The sequence below is a fragment of the Phalaenopsis equestris genome, unplaced genomic scaffold, assembly GCF_001263595.1.
Source record: "Phalaenopsis equestris unplaced genomic scaffold, ASM126359v1 Scaffold227386, whole genome shotgun sequence".
Classification (NCBI taxonomy): domain Eukaryota; kingdom Viridiplantae; phylum Streptophyta; class Magnoliopsida; order Asparagales; family Orchidaceae; genus Phalaenopsis; species Phalaenopsis equestris.
In genome coordinates, this window is record NW_018245376.1 from 47,716 (window position 1) to 64,287 (window position 16,572).

General features: G+C 33.5%; 1 protein-coding gene across 1 annotated transcript; it reads right to left on the bottom strand.

Annotated features, from left to right (window-relative positions):
- Positions 1 to 8,712: 8,712 nt before the first annotated feature.
- LOC110037936 (60S acidic ribosomal protein P1-like) lies at positions 8,713 to 16,362 on the bottom strand. The gene is made up of 5 exons (XM_020742680.1): positions 16,288 to 16,362; positions 9,450 to 9,500; positions 9,241 to 9,364; positions 9,023 to 9,117; positions 8,713 to 8,922 (listed from the first exon to the last, which is right to left on the bottom strand). Exons 1-5 carry the CDS (start codon positions 16,360 to 16,362, stop codon positions 8,869 to 8,871), a joined length of 399 nt encoding a protein of 132 aa, XP_020598339.1. The 3' UTR covers positions 8,713 to 8,868.
- Between the last annotated feature and the right edge of the window lie 210 nt (positions 16,363 to 16,572).

Consider the following 16,572-nt stretch of genomic DNA (forward strand, 5'->3'; position numbering starts at 1 on the left):
TGGCAAATTATTAATGGCGGTTCCAAATCAAACATAATTAAAAAAATAGGTAGGATCAATTTGCAGCTTTAACAATCTCTCTAATGTAACTTCTATCTTGCAGCAGGACTTCTATCTAATGAGCTTCTTCAAATCAGTTTGACTTTGTTTTAATGAGTTTCTCCTCTCAAAGTTCTTTTAAAAGTAACTTTACCAAATGACCGAGTTAAAAAAGGCAAGCAGCCCATTATTTACTTCTCGAATGAGTTGTAAGACCAAGTTGCCATTGTTAATTGCTAATCATCAGAAACAAGAGTTCTTCATGAGCTAAAATTTCATAAATTATCAGATCAAATAAATAGTCGAATCAGTAGTCTTGATGAGAAAAATGAGCAGGAGCAGGATAACTGGAACCTTTATAAAACTGTATTTACCATCTTTTCTGCTGCTATAAAATTTTAAGTTACTTCACAATATTGGATTTATTTATGAATCATAAGTAATGAATACAAAGGTGTATTTGATTGTTCTGAGAGTTCTGAACTTTAAATAAAAAATGTCTACAAATAAAATAGTAAGTCATACCAAACTCTAGCACATAAACGTGAATTTGTACATACATGCCACCTAAGCAAATGCATGAAAATGTGCATCTCAGTTAATAAAAAATAAAATGGTGGAACGTTTGATGGGAAACGAAAGATTTGGGTGGGATAAATGATAGAAGTGAGGGTTGCGAATACTTAAATACATAGGATTTGAGTGGTATGTATGTAAATGTCCCAAAAGTTTAATACAATATCTTTATTTGATTCTTTCAAGTAATGTATGTTGTAACTTTAATCTCGATAAATGCACATTTATCTATGCAAATCAACAACGACAAAAGCTTAATTGAGTCAACAAAAAGATGACAACCAAACAAATTTTAATTTAAAGGTAACATAACAAGTCTCCTAATTATTCTATGCCGGAGTGAATCACTTTTTAGAAGTACAAATGGTAATATTTTTATGTGATATGCAAGATTTGGGTGGTTTAAGTATAGAAAGCAAGGTTTTAGGTGTTAAATATGTAAATGCATAGGAGTTGGGTGGCAGTTACGTAAAGAACTGCATACATAGCACTCAATTTCTATGCATTACAAATGTAACACCAAAACATTAATTTAAACAAGCAGGCCATCTTACCAATGCATGAAAAGATTTATTTCACATTTTAAAAATGGTGTTTGATATGTAAATACATAGAAATTGCATGGTATGTAAATAAAAAAGAGTTAATAGTATCACGTATCACAGACCACCCAAGTCTTTCATCACATATAATTTGGTGATGTAATTCTTCCATTCTAAAAGTTTAGGTGGAAGATATGTAAAAGTCATAAACGTTGAGTGGTATGTAAATGCAGAAAAATTAGAAGTATCACATATCACAGACCACCCAAATATTCCCTAATGATGAGGTCAACAACCTCAAAAAAAAATGTTGGTTAGAACATCATAGAAAGACAGCAATACAAATAAACTATGCTAAAGTGGAGAAATATTATCAACTATAGCAATAAAATTTAGTGGTTTTTGAGATACACTATGTATTTATAAATCTAACAACTACACTTTACCTTGTATATTTGTAACACCAAAATATTTTGTACCACAAAAAAATAACACCATTTTAGCTTTTTAAAATGCATAGGAATTAGAAGTATCATATGTAAATAAATAAGAGTTAATAGTATCACGTATCACATACCGCCCAAGTCTTTCATCACATATATTTTGGTGATGTAATTCTTCCATTCTAAAAGTTTAGGTGGAAAATATGTAAAAGTCATAAAAGTTGAGTGGTATGTAAATGCAGAAAAAATTAGAAGTATCACATATCACAGACCACCAAATATTCCCTAATGATAAGGTCAACAACCTCAATAAAAAATGCTGGTAATAACATCATAGAAAGACAGCAATACAAATAAACTATGCTAAAGTTGAGAAATATTATCAACTATAGCAATAAATTTAGTGATTTTTGAGATACACTATGTATTTATAAATCTAAAAACTACACTTGACCTTGTATATTTGTAACACCAAAATATTTTGTACCACAAAAAAATAACACCATTTTAGCTTTTTAAAATGCATAGGAATTAGAAGTATCACATATGTAAATAAAAGAGTTAATAGTATCACGTATCACATACCACCTAAGTCTTTCATCACATATATTTTGGTGATGTAATTCTTCCATTCTAATAGTTTAGGTGGAAAATATGTAAAAGTCATAAAAGTTGAGTGGTATGTAAATGCAGAAAAATTAGAAGTATCACATATCATAGACCATCCAAATATTCCCTAATGATGAGGTCAACAACCTCAATAAAAAATGCTGGTAATAACATCATAGAAAGACAGCAATACAAATAAACTATGCTAAAGTGGAGAAATATTATCAACTATAGCAATAAAATTTAGTGGTTTTTGAGATACACTATGTATTTATAAATCTAACAACTACACTTTACCTTGTATATTTGTAACACCAAAATATTTTGTACCACAAAAAAATAACACCATTTTAGCTTTTTAAAATGCATAGGAATTAGAAGTATCACATATGTAAATAAAAGAGTTAATAGTATCACGTATCACATACCACCTAAGTCTTTCATCACATATATTTTGGTGATGTAATTCTTCCATTCTAATAGTTTAGGTGGAAAATATGTAAAAGTCATAAAAGTTGAGTGGTATGTAAATGCAGAAAAATTAGAAGTATCACATATCATAGACCATCCAAATATTCCCTAATGATGAGGTCAACAACCTCAATAAAAAATGCTGGTAATAACATCATAGAAAGACAGCAATACATGCTAAAGTGGAGAAATATTATCATCTATAGCAATAAAATTTAGTGGTTTTTGAGATACACTATGTATTTATAAATCTAAAAACTACACTTGACCTTGTATATTTGTAACACCAAAATATTTTGTACCACAAAAAAATAACACCATTTTAGCTTTTTAAAATGCATAGGAATTAGAAGTATCACATAAAACATACCAGCTAAATATTCACCATAAAAAATAAACCAATTTTTTCGACTTAGGATGAGGCCTGTAACCTCAATAAAAAAATGCTAGTAATAAGATAATTGAAAGACAGCAAGATAAGTAAACTATGCATAAGTGGAGAAATATTATCAACCACAGCAATAAAATTAGTGTCCTTTGAGATAAATACCACCCAATTCCTATGTATTTATATATCTAACACCTATAGTTTACCTTTTATATTTATACCACTAAAATATTTTGGCTTTTAAAAAGTGAAATACATGTTTTCATGATGTAAAGTTATCATGTATGTAAAAATTGAAGTTTATGAATTACATAGGTAGACACATGAATTGAGTGGTATATACGTAAGTTTTCCTCAATTTTATCTAAGGAACCATCAACTTTCAACTTACATCAGATGTAAGAAATCTAACAGTATCATAAAATCAAACTCAACCACAACAAATTGTTCAGTTTTTTTTGGCAGAGCGAATGAGGAAACGAGCAGTAATTGTAAACTGATGTTGTTACATAATGCTCACTAGCTGAATTGAAACCAAATCATGGATAAAAGAATCTTTTTCAACTAACTAGCCAATTAAAAAGAAACCAGAACTTATGAATAGATAGCAGATCTGTCAAGGTTAGATCTCATCGTAGAGTATAAATTTCCAAATATAAATCCATACTTCATTAACAAAACCTAAATTTTTTGCCCATGCATAGACAAAAAAATATCTTCAGATCTCAGTATCGTATTTAACCATTCCAAGAGCCCAAATTACAAAAAAAATAATCAAGCAAATAATCTAACCAATATCTAAAGTGCAAAAAAGATCCTAAATCCAAAAAATATCAAAAAATATCAACCTATTAAACACCAAATCCCAAACACGAAACTACTCTAAAACAACAGAAACTCAACTAGATGCTATCCTACTTAGTGAAATGCAGTAGAGCATACTGGAGCTACATACATAGCACACAACCTAAACTTTTTGCCCATGCATAGACAAAAAAATTTCTTCAGATCTCAGTGTCGTATCTAACTATTCCAAGAGCGCAAATGCCAAAAAAAATAATCAAGCAAATAATCTAACCAATATCTAAAGTACAAAAGAGATCCTAAATCCAAAAAAATATCAACCTACTAAACACCAAATCCCAAACACAAAACTACTTTAAAACAAGAGAAACTCAACTAGATGCCATCGTACTTAGCGAAATGCAATAGAGCATATTGGAGCTATATACATAGCACACAATTTGTATGTATTTGCATTATCTCACACCTAAACATTTATACCTACATACACAAAACTCAAGTATGTAATTGAAAAACAAAATATCATTATTACCACATTTTAGCAGTGAAAAAGACCTGATGATGCATAGGTTTAAAGCAACAACGTACTATGTATGTAAATATGAAAGTTTAGGTGGAAATATGTAAATGCACGAGAATTGTTGGCATTTTATGTTATTATTCCTCCATTTTTCCTCAATCCAACCAAAGCTTACAAACAAAACTAATTGGTCTAAAACTTAATTAGAGACATTTATCTGAAGAAAAATAACAATAATAATGAAAGGAAGGCAGCACTTATAATTCCAGCAATTCAAGTAACTTCAAGAGAATTTAACTAGCCTTACAACAATAAATGCTACAAAGATATCTATGTACCTGGCGCTTGGCTCATTAACAAGAAAAAAGAATTCAGAGAAGTCGAACAAGAAAACAATATTCGGTGGAATCAATATACAGGAAACAAATACTATACATCGTACACAATGCTGGGCACCACTAAAAAGCTAACAAGAGTTAACTAATAAATAAAACATCATATTTTCGAAATATTCATAAAACAATAAAGCAAAAGAACAAAACAGATATTGCAAACTGGACTACAAATCCATAATTTAACTGAAAAAATGGTTGAACAGCTGAGAAAAAAATAAAGATGCAGGTAAAGGAAGACATACTTCAGAAAAATAGCACTCCAGGATAAGACAAGATCTACACAATACAGAGAGGCGATCCATCAAAGCATGCGATCAACAGAGATCAAGCCCAAGGAAACTAGCAGGATGGCCAGGAGAAAAGCGTAAATAGCTGAAGCCAAAAAGGAAATCGAGGCAAGGCAGGGAAATCATGGCAAAGCAATAGATGAAGAGCGCCCCATATGGAAAGATAATTTTGATATTTCCACTAACGAATGCCGAAAGTATGGTAGAAAGTCAGGGCATCTTCGCGTTGAGAATTTGCCCAGAATAAGCATTAAGGGGGACGAAAATTTGGGAGAAGGTGCTCATCCAAACGCTCGTAGACCGTTGTTTCCACTTCTACTAAACTGCAACGGAGCGGAGAAAATCGAGGCCAAAGTGGCAATAAAGAAATAAAAGTTGTATTGTAACATCTCATAGCAAGGATAAAAAGAATATTGTCACGCTATGGCATTATGCCTAGAGCATCCAAATTTCTTGTAAAAAAAAGATTATATCTTGCCTTGCTTTAAGAGGGAAAAAAAATGCCTACAACTTATCAATGTAAAATTTAGATCATCCAAACAACCCTTTTCAAGGTCAGCCATAAAAATCTGCATCCTTATTCCGATCCAGAATGATGAATGAGGGTAATCTAGACTCAGCAATATCACAAAAAATAGCTGATTAATTATATTCATTAATGCTAACCATAGAGTCACGTGATTGTTCCATATGAAATATAAATCTGAAGCCAGCACTATATTTCAATGGTTTAAAAATATAGAGTAAAGTCAAAGCTATTGAAACAAGAGATTGCTCATTATATCATGTGTAAATACTTTCAGATCAAACAGAAAGAAAAATCAAACATTTGATAAAAGTGAATGAACCAAACATACTTAAATTAAATGTTCCAAAATAATTCCAAGGTGAGCTCTGGTAAATGCTATATTTCTCCTTAATATAATGGTCACTAAAACAAAAATTTCCAAATTTTTAGTCGAATTCTCCTAAACACATCGTCATTCCCAAATCAACACATCCATTCTAATTTAAATCTTCATGCACACCATTTGCCACGTATACCACGAAGCAAAATCAAGTGCTCAAATGTATTTTCATTGGATACTTGTCTGACAAAAAAATATGAGCTATTCAACAGCTACATAAAAAAATTCTACACTAAAATAACATGTCACCATAGTAAATAAAAATTCCTAGACTAACGGTTATATTTCGAGGGAGAATTCCGAAGAATATCATCTTTACAAAACTTGTATGCTGCTAATCCACTTCTTCCTTGCCATCGCGCCAAAAAATTCTACCCAAAATTCCACTATTCCTGCAAACACACTTGTAAACAACAATCACACTTTGAAATCCATAATATAAAATGCCATTACAAAAATATAATCAATTATCATCATGCATCTTTCATAATCCATTATAAATTTGGAATAGGTAAGATTTGAAAAGGCTAAATGATAAATTTAAGCAACTTTTTATCTCTTAACTACTTTTGAGAATTATCAACAAAATTTGCAATGGGTGATCAAAGATGTGTGGGGGAAAATAGCTTTGTTCATGTAGAAAGGTAAATTTTACTCTCGTTATGACATAAGAAGAGAGCATATTTGGCTTTTGTCAAATTTGAGTCAATAAATCATGATATTTAAATCACTTTCACATCACTTAAAAAACTTTTATTTATAGAAAAAAAAACACAATTATTTTTTAAATAAAAATAGCACACAATTCTTGAATACACAACAGAATTATCATCTTTCATCCAAATGATTTTTAAATTCTCATAAATTAAATTTTATCATGAGCAAACATATTTGTTTTCTAGTAAATGAGAAGTTGGATGATGGATGAAATATTTAGAATAAACGAACCAAACAAGTAACTACCAAACAACAAGCTTATGATATATAAATTTGGTGAATTAAAATAAATGATTAGTTTTAAAAATTATTAAGAAAAAAATTACAATCGGAAGGGTACTTTCTCAAGTATCATGGATCAACTATTTAAAACAATAGGGGTACAAGAATATAATTTCTACAGTTGCAAATATGGTCAAATGGATAAGGTCCTTAGGATTCATTTACAACAAAGTAATATCAAGGAGACAAAAAAATCATTTTTGAAGCTATAATAAGACCAAATATGTTGTGAGGATCCAAGTATAGGCTATAAAAAAAATACTAGCAAATTGAGCGTATCCAATATTAGCAATTTAAAGCAAGTAGCTTGCCAAGATAAAGAGAAAAGTGGAAGAAATAACAGTATAAGACGAATTGTAAAATCAGCAAGTGTTTAAGATAAAGTAAAAAATAAGCAAAAGGAACGGTAATGTGCAACAACAACAACAAAACCTTTATCACACTGAGTGGGGTCAGCTACATGAATTCTTTTTCTCCATTGCGTCATTGAGTTTCGTATTTTCATTTAATTCTAATAACTTAAGATCATTTTTTATACGATATGCCCAAGTCATCATAGGTCTACCTCTGTCTTTCTTAACATAAGTTGCATCTAAAACAACTACTCTTCTAATCGGATCATCAGATGGTCGACGTTTAATGTGACCAAAACATATAAAACGACTCTCTCTAATTTTGTCCGTCACTGGAGTTACACCAACCCTATCAAAGATATATTCATTTCACATTTCCCCTAAGTGTAAAGCCTCCCATCCAACTAATCATTCTCATCTCGGCAACACTTAACTTAGTTTTATGCTTCTGCGTTTCTTAACATAAGTCGAATCTAAAACACTCACTCTTCTAATTAAATCATCAGATGATCGATGTTTAATGTGACCAAACCATCTAAGACGGCTCTCACTAATTTTGTCCGTTTGTCCGTCACTGGAGCTACACGTGGAGCTACACCAACCCTATCACGGATATATTCATTTCGCATTTTGTCTTTAAGTGTAAAGTCACCCATCAAACTAATCATTCTCATCTCGGCAACACTTAACTTAGTTTTATGCTTCTCTTTTAAAGGCCAACATTCAACGTCATTGAGCATTGCAGGTCTCACCGCCATCTTATAAAATTTTCCTTCCAGTCTACGAGGTACCTTTCTATCACACCAAAGGCCTGAAGCATTCCTCCACTTCAACCAACCAACTTGAATTCTACTAATAACATCCTCATCAATATCACCATCACTTTTAACAATAGTCCCGAGATAACTAAAGCGTTCACACCTTTTAATAATTTGATCACCCACAGTTACATTTTTGTCACTAGAGCTACCACTACTAAAATTACATTCCATGTATTAAGTTTTAGTTCTACTCAAACGAAAAACTTTAGACTCCAAGGTAGAACTCTATAATTCAAGTTTTTTTCCTGAGCAATGCAAATGATATGAAGTTTGAACCAATAAAACAAGTGTCTTAAAAAGACAGAGATAATTTAAATAGAATAAGAATAAAATTTGCATAAACAAGATTACAATTAAAAAGATTTAAAGAATCAATACCCAACAGTAATGAAATAGATAGAGGATTCATAAATCTAGCCAAAAAATAGGGATAAGTCTTACAACAATGATTACACAGTGGAAGTGTAGCAGAAAGAAACACGACTGTCATGACTACAAAGTGAACAACAACAGTTTCATTTATGATGCAAAAACGATGCAATAAAAGGAAAAGAAAATGAAGAAAACAGACTTTTCTTGTAAACAAATCCATAGTCTATAACCAAAACACAAGATACCACAACAACATTGAGATTCCTAAATAAATCATACATTAATGACACATGATAATTAAAAGTGTTTGTCAATCAAAATAAAGAAAGAAAATATAATTTCTAATCAAAAAGACTGAAACCCATATCTTCATCACTTTCTTCCTTGGGCTCCTCCTACAGATTGAAACAAAAATCCAATAGAATAGTAAGCATCTTGCATGACCTAGTATTAAAACTGTTATAGAATATATCAGGAAACAAAACACAAAAACACCTTCTTCTCCTCTACCGCAGGGGCAGAATCTTCTGCTGCGCCGCCCCCACCACCAGCTGCTGTAGCCGCCACAGTCACAGTGGCACCGCCACCGCCTAAAAATCAATAAAAAAGTAAATCAACTATATTAGGTGATTTCTTTCAAAGGAAAAAGAAGAAAAATAACATCGCTAGATTGCAAAGAAAATCAAAAGAAACATAACAGTAGTGAATCGAACCAGATCCAACATTAAGAATTAGATCATCAACATTTTTCTTCTCAAGAAGCTTTGCAATCAAAGTGGCCCAGAAAGATTCCACCGAGATATTCGCAGATTTTAACAGCGTGGAGATCTTCTCCGCCTGATTAACATAAAAGAATCAGAGAAAGGGAAGAGCTAGAAAGTATTTTTTTTTTTTCTGACTAAGGTGAACGAGAGGGGAATACCGTGATGGGGATACCATCATCGTAGAGAATCAGAGCAGCAAGGCTTCTCTCCTATCGACATTCCGGTCTAGCGGAGGTTCTGTCCCTAGGGCGGGAAAGGGAATGGAAAGGGATACAGAAAACAAATACTTGGAATGCAACGAAGAACAAGGGCAGAGGTTTCCTAGGGCGGAAAGGGATACAGAAAACAAATATTTGGAATGGAACGAAGAACAACGGCGGAGTTTCCTAGTGCGAAAACCGATACTTTCTAGCGACGGATGAAAACCTAACTTATTTCACTAATAGCACCTAATTCTATTTATATTAATTTTTACATCTTTCTCAACCAAATCTTTACTATGATATATTAATATTTTAACTTAAAAAAAATAGAAGTTTATTTTTTTCATCCACATGTAAAATGTAATAAATGTTAAATAATTTTCGTATAAAATTTAATAAATGTTAAATAATTTTGGTATTAGATTAGTAAATGAAATTGAGTGGTACTTAAGTAATCATCCAAAGTAAATTAAAAAGTATTGCTCAATATATATATATATATATATAGTTTTGATATATAAAAAGAAAATGTCGATCACGGGTGGCTTTGGCTTTGCTAAGGTTTTGTTGCCCGTTAGCGTACTCTCTTGTTCACGATTGTGTCTGCAGTGTTCGCTATGTGAGATTTGCTCAGCTCCTTCACTGAGGTGGCCACGAGGAAATCGACAACGGTTGCCTCTTCTCGTACTCTAGTTTTTTCTCAATCTTTTCATGATGTTTTGATAGTTTCGGGTGTGACTTCTTTGGTTAAAAAGTCCGACAAAAAAAAATGATAAACATGCTTTATTTCTTTCTGATGTGGAATGTGCCTCCTTAGCGACTTCTTGTCGATTGGCTTTAGTGGGCAAGTTCTTGTACGGTCATTCTAAACTTGAGCCAACTCGTCGGGGTTTTGAGAATTTCAAGCTAAAAGGGGAATGGAAAATTAGATTGTTTGATGGTCACCATATTTTAATTCAACTCTCTAACAAAGAAGACTACACTTAGCTTTTCGCTAGAAAAATTATGTGAATTGACAATAGGGTGATGAAAATTTTTAAGTAGTTTGTTGATTTTGACCCTCAATCGAAGCCTCCAATTGTTCCTATTTGAATTAAATTTTCGGGATTAAAGATACACCTCTATAATCACCAAGTCATTTTCTAATTGGCTGCCATCTTTGGGAGAACCATTAAGATGGACTCTCCTACCTTTTCTATCATTAGATCTGCTGTAGCTAGGGTCCTAGTAGAACAAGTTATTACTCAATCTTTTTTTGAGGAAATTTGGATATGTTGGTGGAAATATACAGCAGGTGTTACAAGAACTCTCCTCTGGTGATTCAAGGAGCAGGAGCAGGAAATGATACAACGGCTGCAGGAGTCCTTGCTGATATTGTGGATCTACAGGATCTATTCAAGTAAAAGTTCCTCCTTTTCATCGAAGGCAACTATTGCTGCTAAAATCTGAGCTAGTCTTATTTTCTTTATTTTCTTTCTAGCGGTGTAAAGGTTGGGAATTTGATTCCATGCATTCTTCATTAAACTTAGAAGATGTGTTTGGAGTGGCGGTGTCTTTGCCTTGAAAGATTGTTGGAGATTCTCCTCGCCCTTCATGTGCATTCATGGGATAGAACTACTTGATGTTGAAAAGTAGCAAGCTTTCCATGAAACAAGCATGAAATCTAGTGGACTAGGTTATGTGTAAAAGCTCTTTGAGTACCCATATATATATATAAGACATAATTAAAAAAAAATGAATTCCCTATAATATAACAATATAGCTGCTCAAATTAAACTCAAGCTATAAGAAAAAATTTCAAAAGGAAAGAATATGAACCTCTTATGTTTTGTGTTTAATTTCACAAATTCATAATTAAATTAGATGAAGGTGAAGGACTTAAAAACTTAATAAATCTTCTTCAACAAAATTTTTTTTGACTTTAAGAAGAAATGAAGTTATTGATATCCAAATAATTTTTAGTGCTTTTTGTACATCAACCCATATAAACTTTACAAACCTGAAATAAAATTAAAAATCAATACATATCAGAATATCAGTTGTGGTAAATTATTAATGACAGTTCAAAATCAAACATAATATACATAAATTAAGTAGATTAAAAAAACAGTTCGGATCAATTTTGGAGCTTTGACAATCTCTAAAGTAACTTCTATCTTTCAGCAGGGCTCCTATCTAAGCTGCTTCTTCAAATCGCTTGGGCTTTGTTTTGATGAGTTTCTCCTTTCAAAGTTCTTTTAAAAGTAACTTTACAAAATGACCGAGTTAAAAAAAGGCAAGCAGCCCATTATCTACTTCTCGAATGAGTTATAAGACCAAGTTGCCATTGTTAATTGCTAATCATCTGAAACAAGAGTTCTTCCTGAGCTAAAATTTCGTAAATTATCAGACCAAATAAATAATCGAATCAGTAGTCTTGATGAGAAAAGGAGCAGGAGCAGGATAATTGGAACCTTTATAAAACTGTATTTATCACTTTTTCTGCTGCTATAAAATTTGAAGTTACTTCACAATATTGGATTTATTTATGAATCATAAGTAATGAATACAAAGGTGTATTTGATTCTTCTGTGAGTTCTGAACATTAAATAAGAAATTTTTACAAATATAATAGCAAGACATACCAATCTCTTATGGTATGGCTCATATAACATATAGGGACAGACGCTGGATCGAAGCGGAGCAGAGTGGAGCAGAAGAATCTGTCCAAATCGGGAAGTTACGTGGCCCACCGTATTGTACAGAGGTAATGTTGTAATTACGTATTGTACTTAGGGTTTACTCCTGGGTTATAAATATGCATGTTAGTAACCCCAGGAGATATTCCTGAATTCTGTTTCTTGTACTTTTTCTGAATTAGTGAAAAGTCGTCGCTCTGCTCCCGAGGACGTAGGCATCTTTGTCGAACCTCTTTAAATCTCTTTGTGTTCTTCAGGATTTGTGTTGTTCTTGTTTTTATCCTCCCTAATTTCTCAACAAGTGGTATCAGAGCCAAGTTTCGAGGAAAAAAAAAATTTTGGCGGCACATTAACAAAGAAGATTTTGGCTGAGAGTTCGTGGATTCGAATTCGGTGCCGCGACAGGCAGAGCTCCCGAGAAGGAGGTTTCGCGCAAGCGCGGCAGACGAGTTCGAAGGAAGACAAGGCAAGATCTGCGAGCTTCTTTGAGCGGGCTTCGGCAATGGTCGGACCAAGCACTGGAGAGAAATTGGAAGGGAATCAAGGAGAATAACCTTTGCCTTTGGTGGACAGGAGATTGCCTTTGGTGGACAGAGCCTTGAGAAAATATAAAATATTTAGGGAATTTTCTTTTGCTGCATAAAGGGAAGTTTTTTAAATTTGACTTAATTAAAGAAAAGTTTTCTATAATTAAATTGATTTAAAGAAAATATTTAATTAAGAAAATTTAATTAAATTTTTTCTTTGCTGGAGGCTGCGGAGAAGAAAATTTTGGAAGAGATATTTTTTAGATTTTCTTGGAAGATGCAGAAAAGGCAGGAAACAGGGGAAAGATCTAAAGGAACTTTGCAGGAAAAGATTCGTTGCAGGTTTAATTTTCAAATGACAATTTCTAGTGCAAAATTTGAGGTGGTGAAGTTTAATAGAACTGGTAATTTCAGATTGTGGCAAACAAGAGTGAAAGATTTGTTGGTGCAACAGAGAATCTTGAAGGCTTTGTGGGCAGCAAAACCAGCTGTCATGGAGGATAAAGATTGGGAAGAATTACAACAGCGAGCGACAACAACCATACGTCTAAGTTTGGCAGATGAGGTTATGTATTACGTGATAAATTTAAAATCTTAAGGAGAGATTTGGAAGAAATTGAAAACTTAGTTTATGGCTAAATCTCTGACGAACAAGTTTCTGAAGCAAAAGCTATATGGACTGAATATACAAGAAGGTTCTGAGCTGGAGCAGCATGTTAATGGCTTCAATCAAATAATCACAAATTTGTCACCACTTGATATGAGTATTGAGGATGAAGATCGAGCGATGATTTTGTTGTGTTCATTGCCTTCTTCCTATGAACATCTCGTGACTACTCTGACATATGTGAAAGAAACTATCAAAGTTGATGAGATTACTGCAGCATTGTTGGCTCACAACCAGCGGAAGCAAAATGCAGGGGAAATCTCTCACGGCGACAGTTTATATATTAAGGGTAAGCAAGATCATGGAAGGAAGAAAGAAAAGGAGGGTTGTGGAAGGCGAAATTCCAGATCAAAGTCTAAAGACAATAGAGAAATTCATTGCTACAAGTGCAAGGAGTCAGATCATATGAAGAGAGATTGTCCAAAGCTCAAGAAGCAGATTGGGGAGAAAGGTGATGCTTCATCGAAATCTGTAAATGTGGTGCAGGATGATAATTCAGATTGAAGTGATGGCAATATGCTCTCAGTTTCATCAACTCAGATCACAGATGCATGGATTATTGATTCAAGATGTTCTTATCACACAACACCTAACAAGGAGTTGTTTATTTCATACAGATTAACTAATTCTGGCTCGATCTATTTGGGAGATGATAGATGCTGCAATATTGTTGGTATTGGAGAAATCAGAATTCAGATGTATGATGACACATTTTGAATGTTATGTGATGTCAGACATATTCCAGATCTGAAGAAGAATTTGATTTCCTTGGGCACTCTACATAGAAATTGTTTCATTCCTAAGGCAGATGAGGATAGAAAAACCATAAAAAAAAATGTTAAGGTTGCACTGATGGTGATGAAAGGAAAATTAACTGCATGCAATATCTATAAACTGTTGGGGAGTACAGCTGTAGGTGGAGTTCATTCTGTGGAGTTAGATGATGATAGTACAAAACTATGACATATGTGTTTGGGTCATCTCAATGAATATGAAATGACAGAAAATTGTTGCATGATGTTAAAAATTGCGAGTTTGATCTTTGTAAGTTCTGTGTTCTTGGAAAACAGACTAGAGTCAGTTTTATAACTGGAATACATAAAACTGAAGGGATTCTTGATTATGTGCATTTTGATATATGAGGCCCTACTAAAGAGTTGTCATTGGGAGGATGTCAGTATTTCGTTACCTTTATTGATGATTTCTCCAGAAAAGCTTGGGTGTATTTCTTAAAGCAGAAATCTGAAGTCTTCTCTAAATTCAAGCTATAGAAAGCTGAGGTGAAGAACCAAACTAACAGAAATATCAAGTATTTGATGTCCGATAATGACACAGAGTACACAGATTCGCAGTTTCAGAAGTTCTGCGAAGAGCATGAGATTTAGAGGCATTTTTCAGTGCGCAAGACACCACAACAGAATGGTGTGACAGAAAGGATGAACAGATCTTTAACTGAAAGAGCAAGGTACTTGAGACTGAATGTAGGGTTTCCTAAGAGTTTCTGAGCAGAGGCTGTGAATATGACATGTTATTTCATCAATAGATCACCTCGGGTATCATTGGGTTGCAAGGTCGCAGAAGAGGTATGGACAGGCAATGCAGTTAATTTTGATAGTTTACAAATTTTAAATTGTTCTGCTTATGTGCATGCACCTGACGATGAAAGATCAAAACTTGATCTAAAATCCAAAAAATGTATCTTTCTGGGCTATAAAAAGTGTCAAAGAATACAAGTTAGTGTGAAAGGATACAAGTTTTGGGATCTGATAACAAAGAAGATGGTGATCAACAGAGATGCAATTTTTGATGAGCAGTTTATGTTACATCAAAATCAAAATAAGGTGTCAGAGAAGAGTTTCAGTTCAGATGCAGTGCAGATGAATTTAAGTAGCTTCTGAGAGGTAAAAGTTCAAATCCAACACCTGGTGATTCTATTCCAGATGTTCTGCACAATTATAATCTAGCCAGAGATAGACAGAGACGCACCAATGTATGACCTCATAACAGATTGGGTTATGAAGACTTAGTCTCATGTGTACTTCTCATCAGCAGCAATGATCCACCACTTTTCAAAGAGTTATCACCATCCAGGAGAAAGAGAAATGGATGGGTGCAATGTATGAGGAGATGGAGTCTTTGCAGAAAAATCACACTTGCAAGCTAGTTCAGCTTCTAGTGGGCAAGAAGGCTATTGGGCGCAAATGAGTTTACAAAAGAAAACCAGCAGTATCAGAAAAATAAGTAGAAATGTTCAAGGCTCTACTAGTTGCAAAGGAATTTTCACAGCAGAAGAGGATAGATTATGATGAAATCTTTTCTCATGTGGTCAGACATCAATCAGGGCAGTGCTTGCATTAGTAGCCATTTGAGATTTGCATTTGTAGCAGATTGATGTTAAAAGTGTTTTCTTTCATGGTGATCTGGAGGAGATTTACATGGAACAGCCAAAAGGGTTCACTCAACCTGGACAGGAGCATCAGATTTGCAGGTTAAAGAAATCGTTGTATGGGTTGAAACAATCTCCAAGACAATGATACAAGCGGTTCAACTCCTACATGATTCAGATTGACTACAATAGATGTGAGTATGATTGTTGTGTTTATGTGAAGAGCCTTGATGATCGTTCTATTATTTTTTTGCTACTGCATGTTGATGATATATTGATTGCTGCAAGGAATATGAATGATGTATGTGGTTTGAAAGCTTTATTGAGTCAGGTATTTGACATGAAAGATTTGAGTCTTACGAAGAAGATTCTTGAAATGGAAATTCATCGAGACAGAGCCTCAAGACGATTATATTTGTCTCAACGAGGCTATGTTGAGAAAGTGCTGGAAAGGTTTGCGATGAGCAATTCCTGTAAGCACTCCGTTGGCAAATCATTTTAAGTTTTCTTCAGAACAGTGTCCTAAGACAGATACAGAAATGGAAGACATGGCTAAGGTTCCATATGCCAGTGCAGTTGGCTGCTTGATGTACTTCCTGATTTGACTCATGTTGTTAGTCAAGTATGCAAATACATGGCTACACATGGAAGGCGACATTGGGAAGCAGTCAAGTGAATTTTCAGGTATCTGAAGGGTAATGTAGGACATTAAATTATTTTTGGCAGTTAGCAGAATGATCCTTCAGTTGTGGGGTATGTTGATTTAGACTATGCAGGTGATTTGGATGGCAGAATGTCTACAATTGAGTTTGGGTTCACT

Bases quoted from the DNA above. Each gene is read 5' to 3' on its own strand.
- LOC110037936 (XM_020742680.1), bottom strand. From the start codon at position 16,362: ATGAGTCAAATCAGGAAGTACATCAAGCAGCCAACTGCACTGGCATAT. The intron at 9,501-16,287 runs GTATCTGTCTTA...GAATGTCGATAG, and splicing joins TAGCCATGTCTTCCATTTCT to GAGAGAAGCCTTGCTGCTCT. The intron at 9,365-9,449 runs GTATTCCCCTCT...TATGTTAATCAG, and splicing joins ATGATGGTATCCCCATCACG to GCGGAGAAGATCTCCACGCT.